The sequence below is a fragment of the Tachysurus fulvidraco genome, chromosome 22, assembly GCF_022655615.1.
Source record: "Tachysurus fulvidraco isolate hzauxx_2018 chromosome 22, HZAU_PFXX_2.0, whole genome shotgun sequence".
Taxonomy (NCBI): Eukaryota; Metazoa; Chordata; class Actinopteri; order Siluriformes; family Bagridae; genus Tachysurus; species Tachysurus fulvidraco.
The window spans coordinates 18,033,539-18,058,465 of record NC_062539.1 but is presented as its reverse complement, the minus strand read 5'-3'; the positions used below and the strand labels follow the sequence as shown (position 1 = coordinate 18,058,465).

Sequence of the window (24,927 nt, the reverse complement as noted above, 5' to 3'; positions counted from 1 at the left end):
CCCTCCACTCAGCTTAAAACCCAAATTCAAGCTGAACAAGAGCAGCTCAAAGCACGACAAACCTCCACGCTTCAATGTGAACACGATGCTCTTTTGGTGCTTTTTTGTGTTATGGCGAGGAAACATTCTCATCAGACCAAAACACATTGCAAACATTTGGTGTTTTGGTTGTATTTTGATTAAAAGTCTTCTGTTTGCCCAAAAGTCTGTTTGCACAGGTACCTGTAGGAAGCAACCAGTACTTGAAAAAAAAATGTCGTAATTCTTTTAATGTTGCGATAGACCAGTTTTCTTATGGACTATTCATCAGTTTTAGATGGACATCCTGCACATACTGTAGTAATGTCATTCATGTGCCTTTTTTGTGACCCACCCTACATCTTTATGCTCTGTTTTGATGCTATCAGGGTGAAAATGCTAAATGTGTCAGTGCCATAAAAATGCACTCTTTTAGTTACTGAGTCTTATATAAGATTTATATCTGATAACCCTGTGTAATTGTACATTAAGGTATTTAAGAGCAGTACTACATCTGTTAGATCTTGGAGGGCAATAGAAGCTATTTGAAGCAATTGAATGCTGTCGCCTTACCACCCTGGTGTGGTGGGACACTTTACATCCCAGGAAGCCCTTATGTCTGTTTCACATTCTGGCTCTAGGCTTTTATTGATGCTGTCGTAGATGGAGTCTCTGTCTGCACTTTACATATAATTTACATTGTCCATCACCTGATTACAATCATACCTAACAATCTCTCTCTCTCTCTCTCTCTCTCTCTCTCTCTCTCTCTCTCTCTCTCTCTCTCTTTGAGCTATACATGCCACTCCCATGCTCTCGTCACCTGGTGGTCACCCTGACAGGAAATGACCGTCTCCGCCTGGAGACTTTAATGCCTTCTTTGAACCAATGTTTTGTCAGTCAGCTGTATGGTCTGGTGTTTATCAGCAATCATTTAAAGACTTTGACAGAAAGGTTTTAGTGTTGGGTCTGTGGTGAGTTTACGATGACCCATTAGTTCCTCTATGAGCTCTCAGTTGCACTATTATAAACTGCTGTAGAAAGGACACTATTTACATGGACATTATTTCCTGTCTAGTGTCACCCAGATGAGGATCACGTCTGAGTCTGGATCCTCTCAAGGTTTCTTTCTCATATCATCTCAGGGAGTTTTACCTCACCACCTGTGAGAATAATTGTATGAAATACTTCATCTTTTCTGTTAATGTTGCAGACTTTCTGTACAAAGCACAATGTTCTTTTCTTACACACAATCACATACACACACACTCTCACTCTCTCTCTCTCTCTCTCTCTCTCTCTCTCTCTCTCTCTCTCTCTCTTTCACACACTCTCATACACACACACACACACACACACACACACACACACACACACACACACACACAGATATCCTAACCTTAGCATAACCCCCTCTCCCTAGCCTCTCTGCTCTGCTACAATACCCTTTGTATGAAAGAAGTTATGAAAAACATGATACTGCAGCTGGGAGGTTTCCTGCTTCATGATAACTGTTTTTATTTTGTCCTTCCTCTATATATTCATGTTTGACACAATAAACCTTGGAACTTCTTTTTGAAAGACTGACACGTGTGTGTTTCATTGAGATTTCCCCAAGCGCCTGTGGAGAACGGAAATCGAGCAGAGGTCTGAGCAGCAGAATTTTAGGTCATGCTGTCCAGGCGGCAGATGAAAGGATGGTTACCCTGGCGACAGATGAGAATTCCTTACAATTTTGGGGGCTCGTCCGGGATATCAGTATTCGGGTAAGTGCTGATTTGGTATCTTGTCATACCGGTTAAAGTGTAGGCACTTACCTTGTGTACTGGTATCTATATTTGGGGATGTCAGTGTTCTGTTTGCCAAAAAGTCTTTTTGCACAGGTACCTGTAGGAAGCAACCAGTACTTGAAAAAAAAAATGTCGTAATTCGTTTAATTCTGCTATAGAACAGTTTTCTTCTGGACTATTCATCAGTTTTAGATGGACATCCTGCACATAGTAATGTCATTCATGTGCCTTTTTTGTGACCCACCCAATATTTTTCTACATCTTTATGCTCTGTTTTGAGGCTATCAGGGTGAAAATGCTAAATGTGTCAGTGCCATAAAAATGCACTCTTTTAGTTACTGAGTCTTATATAAGATTTATATCTGATAACCCTGTGTAATTGTACATTAAGGTATTTAAGGGCAGTACTACATCTGTTAGATCTTGGATTGCAATAGAATTCAATTCATGGCCGTAGAGAGTGTTTGGTGCACTGGGATGTCTGAATGCTGTCGCCTTACCACCCTGGTGTGGTGGGACACTTTACATCCCAGGAAGCCCTTATGTCTGTTTCACCTTCTGGCTCTAGGTTTTTATTGATGCTGTCATAGATGGAGTCTCTGTCGGCACTTTACATATAATTTACATTGTCCATCACCTGATTACAATCATACCTAACAATATCTCTCTCTCTCTCTCTCTCTCTCTCTCTCTCTCTCTCTCTCTCTCTCTCTTTTTGAGCTGTACATGCCACTCCCAAGCTCTCATCACCTGGTGGTCACCCTGACAGGAAATGACCGTCTCCACCTGGAGACTTTAATGCCTTCTTTGAACCAATGTTTTGTCAGTCAGCTGTATGGTCTGGTGTTTATCAGCAATCATTTAAAGACTTTGACAGAAAGGTTTTAGTGTTGGGTCTGTGGTGAGTTTACGATGACCCATTAGTTCCTCTATGAGCTCTCAGTTGCACTATTATAAATTGCTGTAGAAAGGACATTATTTACATGGACATTATTTCCTGTCTAGTGTCACCCAGATGAGGATGAGGTTCACTTCTGAGTCTGGATCCTCTCAAGGTTTCTTCCTCATATCATCTCAGGGAGTTTTACCTCACCACCTGTGAGAATAATTGTAAGAAATACTTCATCTTTTCTGATAATGTTGCAGACTCTCTGTACAAAGCACAATGTTCTTTTCTTACACACAATCACATACACACACATACTCTCTCTCTCTCTCTCTCTCTCTCTCTCTCTCTCTCTCTCTCTCATACACACACATACACACACACACACACACACACACAGATATCTTGACCTTAGCATAACCCCCTCTCCCTAGCCTCTCTGCTCTGCTACAATACGCTTTGTATGAAAGAAGTTATGAAAAACATGATACTGCAGCTGGGAGGTTTCCTGCTTCTTGATAACAGTCAAGGTATCTTCTGCTGATACTAGCATTAAGCTCCGCACACACACACACACACTTTTTGTCCTTCCTCTATATATTCATGTTTGACACAATAAACCTTGGAACTTCTCTTTGAAAGACTGACACGTGTGTGTTTCATTGAGATTTCCCCAAGCGCCTGTGGAGAACGGAAATCGAGCAGAGGTCTGAGCAGCAGAATTTTAGGTCATGCTGTCCAGGCGGCAGATGAAAGGATGGTTACCCTGGCGACAGATGAGAATTCCTTACAATTTTGGGGGCTCGTCCGGGATATCAGTATTCGGGTAAGTGCTGATTTGGTATCTTGTCATACCGGTTAAAGTGTAGGCACTTACCTTGTGTACTGGTATCTATATTTGGGGATGTCAGTGTTCTGTTTGCCAAAAAGTCTTTTTGCACAGGTACCTGTAGGAAGCAACCAGTACTTGAAAAAAAAAATGTCGTAATTCTTTTAATTCTGCTATAGACCAGTTTTCTTCTGGACTATTCATCAGTTTTAGATGGACATCCTGCACATAGTAATGTCATTCATGTGCCTTTTTTGTGACCCACCCAATATTTTTCTACATCTTTATGCTCTGTTTTGAGGCTATCAGGGTGAAAATGCTAAATGTGTCAGTGCCATAAAAATGCACTCTTTTAGTTACTGAGTCTTATATAAGATTTATATCTGATAACCCTGTGTAATTGTACATTAAGGTATTTAAGGGCAGTACTACATCTGTTAGATCTTGGATTGCAATAGAATTCAATTCATGGCCGTAGAGAGTGTTTGGTGCACTGGGATGTCTGAATGCTGTCGCCTTACCACCCTGGTGTGGTGGGACACTTTACATCCCAGGAAGCCCTTATGTCTGTTTCACCTTCTGGCTCTAGGTTTTTATTGATGCTGTCATAGATGGAGTCTCTGTCGGCACTTTACATATAATTTACATTGTCCATCACCTGATTACAATCATACCTAACAATATCTCTCTCTCTCTCTCTCTCTCTCTCTCTCTCTCTTTTTGAGCTGTACATGCCACTCCCAAGCTCTCATCACCTGGTGGTCACCCTGACAGGAAATGACCGTCTCCACCTGGAGACTTTAATGCCTTCTTTGAACCAATGTTTTGTCAGTCAGCTGTATGGTCTGGTGTTTATCAGCAATCATTTAAAGACTTTGACAGAAAGGTTTTAGTGTTGGGTCTGTGGTGAGTTTACGATGACCCATTAGTTCCTCTATGAGCTCTCAGTTGCACTATTATAAATTGCTGTAGAAAGGACATTATTTACATGGACATTATTTCCTGTCTAGTGTCACCCAGATGAGGATGAGGTTCACTTCTGAGGCTGGATCCTCTCAAGGTTTCTTCCTCATATCATCTCAGGGAGTTTTACCTCACCACCTGTGAGAATAATTGTAAGAAATACTTCATCTTTTCTGATAATGTTGCAGACTCTCTGTACAAAGCACAATGTTCTTTTCTTACACACAATCACATACACACACATACTCTCTCTCTCTCTCTCTCTCTCTCTCTCATACACACACATACACACACACACACACACACACACACACACACACACACACACACACACAGATATCTTGACCTTAGCATAACCTCCTCTCCCTAGCCTCTCTGCTCTGCTACAATACGCTTTGTATGAAAGAAGTTATGAAAAACATGATACTGCAGCTGGGAGGTTTCCTGCTTCATGATAACTGTTTTTATTCTGTCCTTCCTCTATATATTCATGTTTGACACAATAAACCTTGGAACTTCTCTTTGAAAGACTGACACGTGTGTGTTTCATTGAGATTTCTCCAAGCGCCTGTGGAGAACGGAAATCGAGCAGAGGTCTGAGTGGCTGAATTTTAGGTTATGCTGCCCAGGCGGCAGATGAATGGATGGTTACCCTGGCAACAGATGAGAATTCCTTACAATTTTGGGGGCTTGTCCGGGATATCAGTATTCGGGTAAGTGCTGATTTGGTATCTTGTCATACCGGTTAAAGTGTAGGCACTTACCTTGTGTACTGGTATCTATATTTGGGGATGTCAGTGTTCTGTTTGCCCAAAAGTCTGTTTGCACAGGTACCTGTAGGAAGCAACCAGTACTTGGAAAAAAAAATGTCGTAATTCTTTTAATGTTGCTATAGACCAGTTTTCTTCTGGACTATTCATCAGTTTTAGATGGACATCCTGCACATAGTAATGTCATTCATGTGCCTTTTTTGTGACCCACCCAATATTTTTCTACATCTCTATGCTCTGTTTGGATGCTATCAGGGTGAAAATGCTAAATGTGTCAGTGCCATAATAATGCACTCTTTTAGTTATTGAGTCTTATATAAGATTTATATCTGATAACCCTGTGTAATTGTACATTAAGGTATTTAAGAGCAGTACTACATCTTTTAGATCTTGGAGTGCAACAGAATTCAATAAGAGTGTTTCATGGCCATAGAGAGTGTTTGGTGCACTGGGATGTCTGAATGCTGTCGCCTTACCACCCTGGTGTGGTGGGACATTTTACATCCCAGGAAGCCCTTATGTCTGTGTCACCTTCTGGCTCTAGCCTTTTATTGATGCTGTCATAGATGGAGTCTCTGTTGGCACTTTACATATAATTTACATTGTCCATCACCTGATTACAATCATACCTAACAATCTCTCTGTCTCTCTCTCTCTCTCTCTCTCTCTCTCTCTCTCTCTCTCTTTGAGCTATACATGCCACTCCCATGCTCTCCTCACCTGGTGGTCATCCTAACAGGAAATGACCGTCTCCGCTGTGAGACTGTAATGCCTTCTTTGAACCATTGTTGTGTCAGTCAGCTGTATGGTCTGGTGTTTATTAGCAATCATTTAAAGACTTTGACAGAAAGGTTTTAGTGTTGGGTCTGTGGTGAATTTACGATGACCCATTAGTTCCTCTATGAGCTCTCAGTTGCACTATTATAAACTGCTGTAGGAAGGACATTATTTACATGGACATTATTTCCTGTTCAGTGTCACCCAGATGAGGATGAAGTTCACTTCTGAGTCTGGTTCCTCTCAAGGTTTCTTCCTCATATCATCTCAGGGAGTTTTACCTCACCACTATTACCCCAGACTTAATCATTAGGGATAAATGTTAGAAATATATATGATTTTATAAATTAAATAAATCTTCACTAAATTAATGTTTTTAAATTAATTTAAAACTTTCTTTATCTATCTATCTATCTATCTATCTATCTATCTATCTATCTATCTATCTATCTATCTATCTACTTATTTATTTATTTATGTTCCTATAATTCTGTAAAGCTGCTTTGAGACTGCTTTTGCTTATGTGAAATGTTAAAGTCTTTTACAAATAAACTAAATTGGCACTGTAGTTGGATGTTACAAAGAAAAAATTAGGAAGATCATCTGGGAATAGCTGTAATTTGTTAGGAATTAATTAGCGATGTTAAAGGATGCCAAGTGTATACTAATTAATATTTAACGTGAGTTTGAATATGATTGGTTGACTTTGATCACTGCAGCACTTGCAAGCTGTGTGTTGGAATTTTTTTCTTTGGTTTTCTTTTTAATCCTAAAATATTTCTTCAACGGTTGTTCGTCAATTTGTCAATTTCACAATAAAGTTGAAAAAGGTTTGAAGGACTTTGAGTGAAGGACTAAATGAGATTTATTTTTTTCATCACACACCTGTCATTTTAACAGGTAGATGTAGACTTTTTATATGTCTTTAGATCTCTCAATAACTTCATATGATAGCTATAATGTTATTATGATTAGTTATAATTGTATAATCCTATTTTAAGAGTAAAAAATTAAATGATACTTATTAGCAATTAAATGCATTACAAAATCACTATTAAAATTCCCACAAGCTGTTTATAGACATTTTCAGAATTTCTATAAATTCCAGACATCTGAAATTACAGTGTAGAGAAAAAGTATTTGCCCCATTATTTGCTTTTCTTCTTCTTTTTAAAAAAACTAGGGTAAGGGTTAAGGTTAGGGTTAAGGTTAGGGAAAGGTTGGGGTAAAGGTTAGGGTTAAGCTTAGGGTTAGGGTTAAGGTTAGGGTTAGGGTTAATGTTGGGGTTAGGGTAAGGGTTAAGGTTATGGTAAAGGTTAAGGTTAAGGTTAAGAACACCTAAGAGACTATAGGCTAGTGTAAGTTCAGTGTTCATGATTTCATAATTAGAAAGAGACTCAAAAAATATGACAACAATGAAAGAGTAATCCAAAAAAACATAAAAAAGGAAAATAATGGATTGTGTCTTTTTGCAAAATAATTTTGAACTTCTAATATTCAGTAAAAAGTTCTAAAATTTAGATATCTGCATTTTAAGTATCTGCAAGTTATAAGGTTATTTGTAATATAACAAATAGACTAAACCTGAATTAGATTATAAACCTTCAGTATGTACCATGTAAGTATAGAATTTCATCTAGTTAAAATGTAGAGATATTTTCTGTGAATTATAAATAGACAAATAGTGTGCATATATCTCAGATGGACATTATTTATCATGCCAGCAATTAGCAGTGATTTTAGAGGACGTTTATGCACGACAGTTTTGCCATTTAAAGCTGGTGGACACTCTAATGACAAAACATGTGAATGATTTGAAATTTTTATTATTTTTAATTTTCTTTAAAGGGGACACAAAAAACCTGATAGTCCATATGTCCGGGATTATGTGTTTTATCTAAAATAAAAAAAGGTTGGATATTTGTAAGATTTATATAGAATTAGAATTGTAACCAGAAGACATTTTAGAATTTTGACAAACAGGGTCAAGGTCACAGCAATGTCAAATGTGCCTCCTTCCTGTTCTGAAATATACTTTACGGATGTTTTAGGTGTACAATAATGTAATAATAAGCACAAGAACTTGTAGTCAGGTCACTTCAGGCATTTCTGCTTACACTGCGTTAGTACAGCGACAGATCAATTGTAGCTTCGCTGGAAACAATCATCACTGTTCAACACACATTTGTAAAAGCTCCATCCAACAGTCAACAATTTTGATTCAACAAAACTTAGCACTTTTCCATTTGCACCTCTACGAATGTCTACGAAACGATAACACAGGCAAATCAACAGGAGTGAAAGACAGGTATAGAGGCAGAGAAAGAAAGAAGAAAAGCAGCAAAGTGATCGTTGCATCAGGTTGCATCAGTGTGTCATTGCATCAGATCTCAGGATTGAAAAATACCAAATAAATACAGTGTACACTTTACACTTAATGATGATGTGCTACAAATGGGTGGTGCTGAGATTTTGGGAATAAAGAGCCCTGAAAAGCTGAGTTCAGTCTCCCAAAGCCAGCAGAACAAACAGCGTAATGGTAAGAATGCTTCAAATTCTATGCATGCTTTGATCGAGATAATGTATACTAGATCATTTGTATAGAAAAAGCATTAATAAGTTCCAGTATTGCTAAAGATTGTCAAGAGATTTTTCTAAACATTTGGAAAGAAAATGCTGACTATGTTAAGTACCAACACTTTAATATTTACAATAAGAGTTTAAAGTTTAGTTTATTGTTAAAAATGTAAGAGAGTCCTTTTTTATACATCAATCTTATGTATATTACTGAATGTGTTAGTTTGGTTTTCTGTAAATCCACCATCAACGTTGGCTAATCATGAAAGTATTCTAATGCTTATGCTTTCATGGGTTTTTTAAATATTCAATTAAGTCTTATTTTGCTAATTAAGGTTTTTTATTGTACACACAATGGGTTTGAGCTGAAACATTCTGTTGTAGGTTTTGACTGAGAAGCTTTAAGGGCTCATTCAGAGGGAGATTTAGATTTCTTAAGGTTAACGTAGCCTACTTGCAAATGAAGTGTAATTCAATCGGATTATCCAATTTTTAATCTAATTATGCTTAAAATAGATCAGTCTTTTTTTTTATAAATTGTAATCAATTGTAATGATTTTTTAATAATTTTAGTGTTTTGTTTTTTTTAATCAGAAACTCATATTTATTAAAAGATTTTTTTTTAAACATATCACATAATATCACAAACAAGTAAAATATTAAAGAAGTAAAAGGAATTTTTAGTTTTTCGTAATTGTTTGCTGGTGTTCAGCTTAGTCTTTAAACCTTTTCTGAAGGCTGAAATTAATCTAACAAGAACTTCTACATGCTTTATCCATCATTATTGTGATGAGATGGATGTAATATAGTCTAAGTGTAAAATCTCATACAACAAAGAATCTGTGCTCTATTTTCATGCTCATAGTGGACACACACACACACACACACACACACACACACACACACACACACACACACACACACACACACACAAATGTATATATATTATTCCTCAGTGAGATTTGGCACAAAGTGGAAAGGCAAAATGTATTGAATACATTAAAAACAGTTCCTCTTGTTTCCTATGAGATTTTAGAGCGTGTTGTGCAGCACAATGCTGTTTTTATGTAAAGTCATTATTTATAAATCACATACAGATTTCATGTTAATTCTATTGCCATAGAATTTAGTATAGAATTTAGAATTTAGTATATATACTGTAGTGGGGTCCAGAAGTCTGAGACCACTAGAGAAAAATAATTATATTCTACATTCTTTTCTAATTTATAACAACGATCTATAGTCCGAATTATATTACTGACAATAACAGGAGTAAAAAGTTGAACGTTTCAAATATTTACATGAATTTCAGGATTTTGCCGTTTCACTGTACTGACAGCGTGCACTCGAGCTGGACAAGTTTGTGCAGAACCTTATGATCCATTTCAGTTCACATTTATGTGCATGTCATCTGAACACAGGATTCAACAGATGAGATGAAGCACAAGCTTTATTTACACAGCAGATTACATGATAACAAGCGCATAAAAATATCTTAAACGTTCAAAATGTTGAACGTTTCCTTTGTTTAAATCTTCTCAAACTCGTAAAAGTTTCTGTTTGTCTCCAATATCAAGTGAAACAAAACAAAGCAAAACAAAAATGCAGTCAGAAAAACTGGTATCAGAATTTTGGACCCCACTGGATGAGATAGTGTAAAAGATGAGGCCGTTAGATGTAAGTGCACATTTTCACTCCTAATGCGTTCAGAGAGAAACACTCAAATACAACATTTATTTTAATTTGACCATTTTATCGTAAATTTAACAATTTATAGACCAAATTTTATGACTTCAGACTCACTGCATACAGTATAATTAACTAATTAGATTAATTAAGGTTGAAAGATTTAAAACTTTACAGTTTATCTGAATAATCTGATTCCACGACAAATTTAATGAATTTAATGAGTTATTATTTGGATGAATTCATTTTATAGTGAAATGTAGTTTTATAAATTATGAACAAACACTATTCTATTTTTTGGCCCTGATTTGATATGAAAATCTCCTTTTGCATTATTCCACACATCTGTACATGACATTCATTTATACCCAGAAAAATAGCAAAAGCTGTTTAAAGAGTGAACGTTTTTAATAAAACATCATGCTAGTATTATTCAGCAAATTCCACCTTCACTGACATGAAAATAGAGGCCTTTATGTACAGTCATTATATATTAGTTACACTAATCTTTATGTCTGCAGGAAAACTGTTCCAGTGTCTTGAGTCCACTGTTGGAGAAATATTACCTCTCACCAATGTACGGTCTGGAATCTGCTATCGGCTTCATCGGAAACCTAGTGGTGGTCCTAGGCTATATCTTTTGCCTCCCTACTTGGAAGTCCACTAATGTGTACCTGTTTAACCTGTCTGTGTCTGACCTCATCTTCCTGTGCACTTTACCTGAGCTGTCTTATAACTATGCATACAACCAGAAGAAATTCAATTCTTCACTATGTGTAATTAATCGTTATATCCTCCATGTGAACCTGTACTCCAGCATCCTTTTCATGATGTGGGTAAGTGTGGACCGGTTCTTACTGATGTGTCACCCACAGCGAGAACACATCCTGTTGACTCTCAAGGCCTCACTGTGCATCACCATCCTGAACTGGATCTGGGTGAATATTCAAATCGCTCCTCTCATCGTCTTCATCATCCAGGACTTGGAGGAAAATAACTGGACAGCGTGTCGTGATTTTGCGAGTCTGGGAGTTCCCCGAGTTATTCTGATCTACAGCATAATTCTCACTATAAGTGGATATGTGATTCCCCTTATAGGTTTGTTCCTAGCATCACAAAAGATGGTTTCTGTTCTCATTAAAAGAGAAGAGATGCGTGGGAAATCTTTCCAAAGGCCAGTAAGGATTGTGAGGTCTGCAGCAATCATGTTCCTGTTGCTCTACACACCTCTCCACGTCATGAGGATTGTCCGTATTGTGTCTCGGCTTCCTGACTTAAATTTGTCACAGTGTGTTGTAGACTACATCAATTCAGCTTTCATACTGTCGAGGCCAATTGCCTATTTACACAGTGCCATCAACCCTGTGTTTTACTTCCTCATGACAGACAGTTTTAAAGAAGCTCTGCAGGACAAATGGAGGCAGATTAAAAGGATGATAATGAGATCGTCATAAACAAGTCTGACCTATCAAGCAAAGGCAGAGATGATAACAAGTGACTTCACAGTTGGGTGACAAATTAAAGCAAAAGCAAACATAAAGTGTCTTAGTAAAGTCCCTAGAACTGTATTGGAGAGATAAGATTTAATTCGTTTGTTTTGATGATAACAAGTACTCTCTAACACATATATAACATATTATTTATATTTAAATACTCATTAAACCGTTCTATTAGCTCTTGTTCCCTGTAGACAGACTGAGAAAGTTCCCAGAAGAACAGAAATGTTTGATCACAGAGTAAAGGTCATCAGTCATAAGCACTCTGTACTGTATTGAATGCAGTGACCTCTGATTTCACTGTCAGATTATAAGTACTATACCGTCTGTTGATATGATGTGAAACTTTCTCATAGACTTCGTGAATCGTTTTTCTCAAGCCATAAGTATGATGTTAACTTTATTCTTGTTGTAAACTTTTACCAGAGAAGACCAGGAGACTCGGACGACTGCAGCAAAAAGGTTCACGACATCCTGCTTTCACGATAGTCAAGTTCGGATGTAGATTATAATGGGTTTTATTTTACATTACGAAACTGAAAATATTCTCCATTCACAGTGAGAGAAGTTTGCGTCATCAGACACCTAAGCATGTTTTGTCTGTACATTGGTTCATTTTCTGTTTTTAGGATGGAAAAAAGAAGACCGAAGATTTCACTTAGCTCAATATTATCTTCAGGTCTAAAGATAAACAGGTCTAAAAATCATCATTAATTATTTCTTTGTTATTTTTCATGAAAATGGAGCCAAATTGGATGTTTTAGACTAAAAGTTCTTGTTATTAATCAGTGTCTCTGTGCTATCTTTACATTTATTAGTGAGGTACACTATTAATTATACTAGTATCACAATTACCCTATTTAGTAACTTATTAAACATCTGTAGTACTTGGTCAAATTAAATGGTTACAAATAGCTTTTTCAGACGTGCACCTGTAGGGGGCGCTGTTGTCTTAGCGGTAAAATACTATTCTGCTGGAACGCTTGTTATTACTACTTAACAATTATGAATAAAATCGGACCTTCTTCCATGACTGTGTTTCAGTAGTTATTACATTTTCCTAAATGATTGGAAATAAAATATACAGCAATGATCAATACAATATGCAAGAAGAAAAAATAAAACACTTTAGTGGAATTAAATAAAGCTTATTATGGAAATATCAACAAAGAAAAGGAGTTCAGGAGGAGAACAGACGTTCAGGAGGAGACACTTCCGACTATTATTGGTTCTGTACATGAGGAACATGAGGTCAATCTCACAAGCTTCTTAAAACCTTAAACTTAAGTGCTATATAAATTGAACAGATAAATAAAGAGCTTTTTTCACATAAATTGTATTGGATTAGAAATCATGGTGATGCAGACAGCTGCTTATGGTTTATCTCAAATGTGTGGATGGCTTCTACTAGAGTTTGACACAATCTCTGTCAAGTCTAAATCCTGGCTTCAGAAAGTCTAAAAGCTTCTGCTACGCTCCATGCAAAGGAGAAATGAAGAAAATAAGTCATCCACCTCAACAGTACGGCTAAGTACGGTGACCCAGACTAGGTTTAGGAGTCAGACTCTCTAACCATTAGGTCACGACTTCCCCCATCACGTTATATCACACATCATGGATCACAGTGTTGGTGTGGGCTGCAAACTGTGTGCTCTATATGTAAATATTAAATATCAACAGTGTATTTTATTCTGTTAGTGACTGACAGACCCTGCATGCTGAGGGTGTTGTACTAAATGGTGCTGTGTGGAGGATCATACAGTTTATACTTACTGAAAGATGAGCTGCAGAACATATTTTTATTCTGTTAATTATTTTTATTGTTAATTATTTTTCTTTTATTATTCCTTATTTCTTTTATTATTCCTTATGTTTACTTTCTCTATGTTTATGTTCTGTAAAGCTGCTCTGAGACAATGTCTATTGTTAAAAACTTGAATTGAATTGAACATGGCTGAGATATAAGAAATTACATCACTAAGTTTGAGGCTGTTATGAGCATGTATGATTCCCATGGGCTTTATAAATCCCACAGTGTGTGTGTGCACACAAAAATAAGGAAATGCACGCACACACACACACACACACACACACACACACACACACACACACACACACACACACACACACACACACACACACACATATGCTTATGTCATTTAAACTTAATAAATCACAATTTTCTTTAAAACATTTCACAGAGGTAAATCTGCCTCCTTTTCCCTGTTACTGCCCACAAATATCCTTAAACCATCAATGTGATTTGCCTTAAATATATTAAACTCCATTTTTGTCCCTTTCAGTGTTGATTGAGAAAGCATTAAAAAACAACTTTTCTTCCATATTTTTTGGAAGTGGACAAAAAGGCACAAATAATGCTACTGAAAACTAGAACAAAAAAGGGACCTGTGGTTAAAATCCCAGGAACAAAGCATATAATTCCTTCGTGAAGCATTACGCATGTCAAATGATTGAGATTAGTTCATTAGGGTTCATTTTGTTGTTTGATAAAATAGATTGTTTGATAAAGTAGATGGGGCAAGAAGCCCATTCTGCAACAGATCACATGACTTCACTCCTGCAGTCTGACTGCTATAACACACTCCGACCTGTCGCACCAAGACAAATCCAGTGCTCTTAAACCAAGTCGATGATGCGTTACACAACAGAATGTGTGAGACAGTGCATGGCATTGTAGTGCCTCTCCTGTGTACTGTGTGGGTTAGAAAAGTACTTCATTTATAGAATTAAATTGATTTCAGTTGTTGAAAACCGACTCATTCTGACTAGCTGCCTTTATAGTAACAGACTGCAATCATTTGCTTTGAACTTTGGCAAATTAAGCTTTGATCTTGGTCTGTTCATTAACCGTGTAAAAATGTACTAACTTGTCAATTGTGCCTTTCTGTGAGGCTGGAATATTGGAGCTTAGGATGGCAGGAATATCCACGACCCATCCCCTAATTCTGCCTTGAAGCAACGATTTGTGTTAGTTTAATATTTGAGGTTTAAATCTAGCCCTCACTCACTCACTCACTCACTCACTCACTCACTCACTCACTCACTCACTCATTTTCTTAATCATGTGTTGTTGTCCTTCACCACAATGACCTTCATGTTTTGGTAAGTTCCAATCCTAGGATCTAATCACTGTTAATCACTCCAAACATAGATGTTGCTGATTTTATACAGTATTCATCTATAAAAGAAAATAAAACCTTCAGGTCACTGACATATAATTGTTTATGAGATCATCTATTCACTGTGTCATTGCCACATGGGTGCTGCAGAAGATTATGGACCATGGAATCTCTCGTCCATTGAAGAAACATAATAAGGGCATGACACTGAGGCAGACATCATTGATGTATAATTGGCAAAAGCAGCTTTATGGTTGTATAACAATGTACCAGTGGAGGTTGTTAACACAGCTTCATAAAAGTTTCATTAATGGCTAAATTCTTCTCTGATAGCTTTAAGTTGCGTGAGCAGTCTCTAACCTCAAGCGTGTTGGTCACTACAAAACTGAAAAAAAGAGTTGGCTTGAAAAGAACTGTACTCAGTACCATCATTTTCAGGGTATTTCTGGGTATCATTTTAACAACATTCAATAGTAGGTAACAACAATAATTGTACCAACAGACCAACTTGGTATTGGTTGTGTGATGGCCCGAGGATGCTTTGCTGTTAGCTAATTGATGGAACCATTAATTCTGTTCACAATTTAAGGCAGAACCTTAAACTAGCAGCTAATAATCATTCAAATGTGGCTGAATTCAAGCAATTCTACAAAAAAGAACAAGATTCGTCCACAGTGATGTAAAGGACCGATCTCCAGTTATTGGATGCTTTCGGTTGCAGTCGTTGCTACTAAAGGTGCCACATGCAGTATATTTCTAATACAGTATCTAAAATCAGGGGTGATATTAATATTTAATTAATATTTGTGACCCATTTCTTTCATCAAATAAAATTAGTAGTAGATAATTTATGCAAGGGGACACGGTGGCTTAGTGGGTAGCATGTTCGCCTCACACCTCCAGGGTTGGGGGTTCGATTCCCACCTCCACCTTGTGTGTGTGGAGTTTGCATGTTCTCCCCGTGTCTCGGGGGTTTCCTCCGGGTACTCCGGTTTCCTCCCCCAGTCCAAAGACATGCATGGTAGGTTGATTGGCATCTCTGGAAAATTGTCCGTAGTGTGTGAGTGAATGAGAGTGTGTGTGTGCCCTGTGATGGGTTGGCACTCCGTCCAGGGTGTATCCTGCCTCGATGCCCGATGACGCCTGAGATAGGCACAGGCTCCCTGTGACCCGAGAAGTTCGGATAAGCGGTAGGAAATGAATGAATGAATAATTTATGCAAAATCAGTTTGCTATTGTAAATAATGTCTAGGAGCTGGAACATGGCAGCAGGGTCTGGTGTCCTTAAGGTTCCATATGAACGACCATCCAACAACGCTTACTTTATGAACATTAAAGCTGATATCAAGCTTTAATGTACAAGACAACTGAAAAAAAAATCCATCAAATAATGCAGTCATGAAAACATTTCTCCGTCTGTAACTTGATAAATTGACAATAAATGATAAACAGGAGTGAAAGAAATACACTGAGACAAAGAAAAGATAGAAGAAAAGCACCAAAGTGATCGTTGCATCAGGTTGCATCAGTGTGTCATTGCATCAGATCTCAGGTTAGAAAAATACCAAATAAATACAGTGTACACTTTACACTTAATGATGATGTGCTACAAATGGGTGGTGCTGAGATTTTGGGAATAAAGAGCCCTGAAAAGCTGAGTTCAGTCTCCCAAAGCCAGCAGAACAAACAGCATAATGGTAAGAACGCTTCAAATCTACTTTGAGACAGATAACGTGTATTAGTTAATATATATAAATATGTATTAATGAGTACCTTTAATGCCAAAGGGTATTACATTGTCAGGAGTTTTTTATCTTGAAATAATTGTTAAATTTTTAATAAAATCTATAATATTTATATATACATATGATAATATTTAGCAAGATAAAATGCTAACTGTGCTTAAACACAAGTGCACATTGTTGCTAACAGTAAAGATTAAAGTTATTTTAATTAAAAACTTAAAACACCAGGTATATATAATACGCCAGTTCTGTTTCTCTACCTGATGCTTCAGTTAGTGTATAAATATACAATCAGCACTGTTATAAATCTATTATCTAATAGAGAGTATTAATATTAATGGTAATATTTTAAGGTTTGCTTAAGGTTCCATTGGATATTCCAAGTTCATCTTGAAACCCTTTGTGTGAAATACAGCGCAGAGTCTTTAAGGGATCACGTAGAGGAACAACAATACTATCTATACTATTATAAATATATATATAAAAAACGAAATAGTACATTGAGAGGTAATTAATTGCAGGTATTATTTTACAGAGCTACAGATATTTTATACTCTGCTGACTGTATAATGAGAAGGAGCATATTTATTTATCATTATCGTTTAGAGCTATTAAACCTGGACTTTTAATATGTTCTTTATAAAAACTGTTTTTAAGCAAAGAAATTTTGATTCAATTTAATTTAATTTAATTATCATGACAAATGAGAATGATAATTTAATTATCATGAGAAATCCCATGTGTGGAATGAACTCTGGGTATTTTCTCTGTCTACGTTCTCATACCACTGAGAATATGGGCTCTATTTTCATGGCCATGGCAAAAGCACAAGAACAAGTTCTTAGGGATATTAAGGGAGTTATTTGTTTATTGATTTTTATTTTTACTATATAATTCATACCACTACTACTATTTATTTATTTATTTTTAATTTAAAGAGAAGTAGTATGAAATAATATATCGAAATAGTATCTAAGTCATACTACAGTACTACTACTAATTATTATTATTATTATTATTATTATTATTATTATTATTTATAATTTAAAGAGAAGTAATATGAAATAATATATCTAAATAGTATCTAAGTCATACTACTACTACTACTACGACTACTACTACTACTAATTATTAGTATTTTATTTCATTTTATTTTTATTTTATTTTATTTTATTATTTATTTATTTATAATTTAAAGAGAAGTAATATGAAATAATATTTAAATAGTATGTAATTCATACTACTACTACTACTAAAAATTATTATTATTTTATTTTATTTTATTTTATTTTTATTTATTTATTTATTTGTTTGTTTGTCTGTTCATTTACTTATTTATTTATTTATAATTTAAAGAGGAGTAATATGAAATAATATATTCAAATAGTATGTAATTCATACTACTACTACTAATAATTATTATTTTATTTTATTTTTTTATTTTATTTCATTTCATTTCATTTATTTATTTATTTATTTATTTATTTATTTATTTATTTGTCTGTTTACTTATTTATTTATTTATAATTTAAAGAGAAGTAATATGAAATGGGGGCACGGTGGCTTAGTGGTTAGCACGTTCGCCTCACACCTCCAGGGTTGTGGGTTCGATTCCCACCTCCACCTTGTGTGTGCGGAGTTTGCATGTTCTCCCCGTTCCTCGGGGGTTTCCTCCGGGTACTCCGGTTTCCTCCCCAGGTCCAAAGACATGCATGGTAGGTTGATTGGCATCTCTGGAAAATTGTCCGTAGTGTGTGTGTGAATGAGAGTGTGTGTGTGCCCTGCAATGGGTTGGCACTCCGTCCAGGGTGTATCCTGCCTTGATGCCCGATGACGCCTGAGATAGGCACAGGCTCCCCGTGACCCGAGTAGTTCGGATAAGCGGTAGAAAACGAGTGAGTGAGTGAGTAATATGAAATAATATATCTAAATAATGTGATTCACACCAAATTACCTTGTTTATCTGGACTTCACAGCAGTCCTAACCAGAGCATCTGGGAGGTCACGAGTGATGCTTTTTTGCTGCATCTCAGCTGGTGTGGATTTAACTGCTGGTTAAAATAAAATATAGCATATGAAGTTATAAACATCTTTCATTTGAACAACTTAGCAAGTTGTTTTTTTTTTACTGTTCTGATAATGAATGCTATAATGCTGTATATAGTTAGAATTTGGGTTATATGGACAATTTATATTGAAATACACAAAGCTCCTTTCACACAGTTCCACACTCATTAGAACAACATGTTAATTCATAATGAGAAAAATAGCAACAGGATCGTGTCCAACCTACAAAAACAAAACAGCAGCATTTACCGGTAAATTATGATTAGATTGGCAGGAAAATCGAGCTCTTTATGTGCAGTAATTATATGTAAAATAATCTTTATGTCTGCAGGAAAACTGTTCCATGTTCATCACTCCACTGTTGGAGAAATATTACCTCACACCAATGTACGGTCTGGAATTTACCATCGGCTTCATCGGAAACCTAGTGGTGATCCTAGGCTATATCTTTTGCCTCCCTACTTGGAAATCCACTAACGTGTACCTGTTTAACCTGTCTGTGTCTGACCTCGTCTTCCTGTGCACTTTACCTGAGCTGGCCTATAACTACGCTCACAACCTGAAGAAATTCAATTCTTCACTATGTATAATTAATCGTTATATCCTCCATGTGAACATGTACTCCAGCATCCTTTTCATGATGTGGGTAAGTGTGGACCGGTTATTATTGATATGTCACCCACATCGAGAACACATCCTGTTGACTCTCAAGGCTGCAATAATCATCACCATCCTGAACTGGATCTGGGTGAATATTCAAATCGCTCCTCTAGTCGTCTTCATCATCCAGGACTTGGAGGAAAATAACTGGACAGCGTGTCGTGATTTTTCAAGTCTGGGAAATCCCCAAGTTACTCTGATCTACAGCATAATTCTCACTATAACTGGATATGTGATTCCCCTTATAGGTTTGTTCCTAGCATCACAAAAGATGGTTTCTTTACTAGTAAAAAGACAGGAAGTGCTTGGGACATCTTTCCAAAGGCCAGTAAGGATTGTGAGGTCTGCAGCAATCATGTTCCTGTTGCTCTACACACCTATCCATGTCATGAGAAATACGCGTATCGCATCACGGCTTCCTGAATTAAATTTCTCACGGTGTGTTTTAGACTACATCAACGGGGCTTACATAGTGACACGGCCATATGCATTTATTAACAATATCGTCAACCCTGTGTTTTACTTCCTCATGACAGACAGTTTTAAAGAAGCTCTGCAGGACAAATGGAGGCAGATTAAAAGGATGATAATGAGACCGTCATAAACAAGTCTGCCCTATCAAGCAAAGGCAGAGATGATAACAAGTGACTTTACAGATGGGTGACAAATTAAAGCAAAAGCAAACATAAAGTGTCTTAGTAAAGTCCCTAGAACTGTATTGGAGAGATAAGATTTAATTCGTTTGTTTTGATGATAACAAGTACTCTCTAACACATATATAACATATTATTTATATTTAAATACTCATTAAACGTTCTATAAGCACTCTGTACTGTATTGAATGCAGTATGATGTTAACTTTATACTTGTTGTAAACTTTTACCAGAGAAGACCAGGAGACTCGGACGACTGCAGCGAAAAGGTTCACGACATCCTGCTTTCACGATAGTCAAGTTCGGATGTAGATTATAATGGGTTTTATTTTACATTAAGAAACTGAAAATATTCTCCATTCACAATGAGAGAAGTTTGCGTCATCAGACACCGAAGCACGTTTTGTCCGTACATTGGTTCATTTTCTGTTTTTAGTATGGAAAAAAGAAGACTGAAGACTTCACTTAGCTCAATATTATCTTCAGGTCTAAAGATAAACAGGTCTGAAAATCATCATTAATTATTTCTTTCTTTGTTATTTTTCATGAAAATGGAGCCAAATGACACCAGAATCCTGTATAACAGAAACATTGATTTTCCTTTAATTTTTCATCCCTCTGTATAGATGTATATGTGAAAGAAAGAGATAGAGAATAGTAGTAGCTAACTTTTATAGAGAAATGAGACAAAAAGACAAAAGTCTTTTTGTCAAAAAGTTAGACTTTTTTAGACAAAAAGTTCTTGTTATTAATCAGTGTCTCTGTGCTATCTTTGCATTTATTAGTGAGGTCATTTATTTAGTAACTTATTAAACATCTGTAGTACTTGGTCAAATTAAATAGTTACAAATAGCTTTTTCAGACGTGTGCCTGTAGGGGGCGCTGTTGTCTTAGCGGTAAAATACTATTATCCTGCTGGAACGCCTGTTATTACTACTTAACAATTATGAATAAAATCGGACCTTCTTCCATGACTGTGTTTCAGTAGTTATTACATTTTTGGGGAAAAAAATTATTTTCATTCTCATAAATGATTAGAAATAAAATAAACAGTAATAATCAATAAAATATGCAAGGAGAAAAAATAAAACACTTTAGTGGAATTAAATAAAGCTTATTATGGAAATATCAACAAAGAAAAGAAGTTCAGAAGGAGAAAATTTGTTCAGGAGGAGACACTTCCGACTATTATTGGTTCTGTACATGAGGAACATGTGAAAGTCCTTTTTTCCCATGAGCTCTAAATGACTTCTTCCTTGTGTCTCTCTTTTTCTGTTACACACATGATGGAATCGGCATTAAAGCTCGTTACAGTGAAAACATTCAGGCCATTTGTAATTCTTGACATTTGGGAAGCAGAATCAGCATTCAGGACAATAGAAGGGTGAGAATAAAAGCTCAGGACATTCAGGTCCTCAGAGAGTCCTCAGTCATGTACACAGTAATAATCTATTACATTTCAAGTCAAGTCAAGAGTCAAGAAGCTTTTTATTGTCATTTCAACCATATATAGCTGTTGCAGTACACAGTGAAATGAGACAACGTTTCTCCAGGATCAAGGTGCTACATAAAACAAAGACAGGGCTAAGGACATGTAAGTAGTCTTAGCCACATAAAGTGCAACTGTGCAACCTGGTGCAAACAGTGCAGGACAAGACAAGCAAGACAGTGCAGGACAAAAGACAGTGCAGGACAAAAAACAGTGCAGACATTAAGTTACAAGACAATACAAAAAGTACAAAAAATGCAATACACAAAAGACAATAAACAGTAACAGAAACAGCGCCGACCGACCGAAGCAGTGTACATACTGTATGTAAATACTGAATGTTCAAACAATATTTTGTGCAGTAAAAGAATGAACAGCAGCAGGTTCTTAGCAGCAGGTCCTTTGGATTATATATGGAGTTGTGCAAAAAACAGCAGATGACTGAGATATTGTCCAATATGTGCAAAAACAGCAGAAAAGTGTGCAAAACAGTGTGTGTGTTTTGTGAGGGTCTGTGCAGTCCATACAGATGATGTGTGTGTATGTTGTGCTCAGTATAGTACAGTTCGGTTATTGAGAAGTCTGATGGCTTGTGGGAAGAAACTGTTACGCAGTCTGGTCGTGAGGGCAGACGGCAGGAGGGTGAAGAGTGTGTGTGAGGGGTGTGTGGGGTCATCGACAATGCTGTTGCCTTTGCGGACGCAGCGTGTGGTGTAAGTGTCCATGATAGAGGGAAGAGAGACCCCAATGATCTTCTCCGCTGTCCTCACTATCCGCTGCAGGGTTTTGCGATCCGAGATCGTACAGTTCCCAAACCAGACAGTGATGCAGCTGCTCCGGATGCTCTCAATGGTCCCTCTGTAGAACATGGTCAGGGTTGGGGGAGGGAGATGTGCCTTTCTCAGCCTTCGGAGGAAGTAGAGACGCTGCTGGGCTTTCTTGGTGATGGCGCTGGTGTTGAGTGACCAGGTGAGGTTCTCCGCTAGATGAACACCCAGAAATTTTCACTAGCCATCACACAGTAAACAGGGACTTTAACTATAGGATAGTTTTTTTCCATTTACACTCTCAGGTCAATCTCACAAGCTTCTTAAAACCTTAAACCTAAGTGCTATATAAATTGAACAGATAGATAAAGAGCTTTTTTCACATAAATTGTATTGGCTTAGAAATCATGGTGATGCAGACAGCTGCTTATGGTTTATCACAAATGTGTGGATGGCTTCTACTAGAGTTTGACACAATCTCTGTCAAGTCTAAATCCTGGCTTCAGAAAGTCTAAAAACTCCTGCTACGCTCCATGCAAAGGAGAAATGAAGAAAATAAGTCATCCACCTCAACAATTGTGACGTGACATACGGCTAAGTACGGTGACCCAGACTCAGAATTTGTTCTCTGTATTTAACCCATCCAAAGTGCACACACACACACATACACACACACACACACACACACACACACACACACACACACACACACACACACACACACACACACACACACACCATGAACACACACCCGGAGCAGTGGGCAGCCATTTATGCTGCGACGCCCGGGGAGCTGTTGGGGGGTTTGGTGCCTTGCTCAAGGGCACCTCAGTCGTGGTATTGCCGGCCCAAGACTCGAACCCACAACCTTAGGGGTAGGAGTCAGACTCCCTAACCGTTAGGTCATGACTTCCCCCATCACGTTATATCACACATCATGGATCTGTCATGAACTACGAGCCGCCGCCTGAACAGCTCCATAGAGAGGCGTCTCCGGAGTACTAGCGCACTTCCGGACTACACCTCCCATCCACCACCAGCCCAGCTCATTATCTCCGCCACCTGTTTCTCATCTCCTCTCTCTTTAAAACCACACATGAACTTGACATCTGTGCGAGGTCTCGACTAGTCTCCATACTGTCATTCTGAGCGTTTTCCTGTGTTCTGATTTCCTAGTCCTAGTCTCCATACTGTCATTCTGAGCGTTTTCCTGTGTTCTGATTTCCTGGTATTACTCTGTTTCCTGTTTCTGGCTCTTCTGTCTGCTTTCTGCCTGCCCCGACCTTTTGCCTGTTCTTGACTCTGATTTTCGGCTATACTCTGATATTTGTACCTCTGCCCGTCCTGATTATTGCCTGTCTGACCTCTCTTCTGATTATCATTCAACTAAGCTGCAAATGGATCCACAGCCGTATGCCTCCTCCTTACAGGAGACCTCGCCAGCCGAGGATACAGCAGCGGTCGCGCAGCTCGTGACTCAGCTCACCGGCCAAGCCCAGTCAGCTCAACACCACCGACGCCACGCCGATATCCGCCAACATTCCCGGTCTACCAATATACCAAGACCTCGGGGTGGCGTTCAGCAAAACCAAAGCCACAGAGCTGCCTCCTCATTGTCCCTGTGACTGTGCTATTGACCTCCTACCTGGGGCAACGCCATCTAGGGGGAGAATCTTCCCACTCTCGCAACTGGAGCCCGCAGCCATGACTGAGTATATCCAGGAGGAGCTGAAGAAAGGGTTCATCCGCCCCTCTGTGTCTCCAGCGTCGTCAGGGTTCTTCTTCGTCAAGAAGAAGGACGGGGGGCCCCGACCATGCATTGACTATCGGGCCCTCAACAACATAACCGTAAAGTTCAGATACCCCCTTCCACTCGTACCATCAGCCCTGGAGCAACTTCGCCGAGCGCGGTTTTTCACAAAACTCGACCTCCGCTGCACCTACAATCTTATCCGCATTAGACAGGGGGACGAGTGGAAGACCGCCTTCTCAACCCAATCAGGTCACTATGAATATTTGGTCATGCCATTTGGCTTATCGAACAGTCTGGCGGTCATTCATTCCAATCATTCATCAACAATGTTTTCCGGGACTTGCTAGATCGCTGGGTGATCATTTACATCGACGACATCCTCATCTCTCCGAGAATGAAGAGGAACAGGTCAAACACGTGAGGGCAGTGCTACAACGCCTCATCCGGCATCAGTTATGTCAGAGCGGAGAAATGTGAGTTTCATCAGACTGTGACGGCCTTTCTGGGGTACGTTATTTCAGCTGAGGGGGTGGCCATGGACGACACAAGGTGCAGGCAGTGTTACAGTGGCCCAAACCACAGACCCTCAAAGAGTTACAACGCTTCTTAGGCTTTGCCAATTTCTACCGCCGCTTTACTCGTGGCTTCAGCACCATCGCTGTGGCCCTCACCTCAATGACGAGAAATGCACCAAGCCACCTCACCTGGTCACCAGAGGCGCACTCTGCATTCAGCCAGCTCAAGGAGAGCTTCACCTCAGCACCTATTCTCCACCACCCTGACCCGGACCGACCCTTCATAGTCGAAGTGGACGCGTCCAACACAGGAGTAGGAGCCATACTGTCCCAATGCCAGGTACCC

The 24,927-nt window shown here is 38.0% G+C and overlaps 2 protein-coding genes across 2 annotated transcripts; both read left to right on the top strand.

Moving 5' to 3' along the window:
- Positions 1 to 8,023: 8,023 nt before the first annotated feature.
- On the top strand, positions 8,024 to 12,814 carry LOC113652842 (succinate receptor 1-like). The gene is made up of 2 exons (XM_027162128.2): positions 8,024 to 8,572; positions 10,818 to 12,814. The coding sequence occupies exons 1-2, from the start codon at positions 8,570 to 8,572 to the stop codon at positions 11,748 to 11,750; spliced, it is 936 nt and encodes a 311-aa protein (XP_027017929.1). The 5' UTR covers positions 8,024 to 8,569; the 3' UTR covers positions 11,751 to 12,814.
- A 6,261-nt stretch (positions 12,815 to 19,075) lies between these two features.
- Positions 19,076 to 20,211, top strand: LOC113652871 (succinate receptor 1-like). Its single transcript, XM_027162179.2, has one exon. The coding sequence runs from the start codon at positions 19,088 to 19,090 to the stop codon at positions 20,006 to 20,008; it is 921 nt and encodes a 306-aa protein (XP_027017980.2). The 5' UTR covers positions 19,076 to 19,087; the 3' UTR covers positions 20,009 to 20,211.
- Positions 20,212 to 24,927: the final 4,716 nt, after the last annotated feature.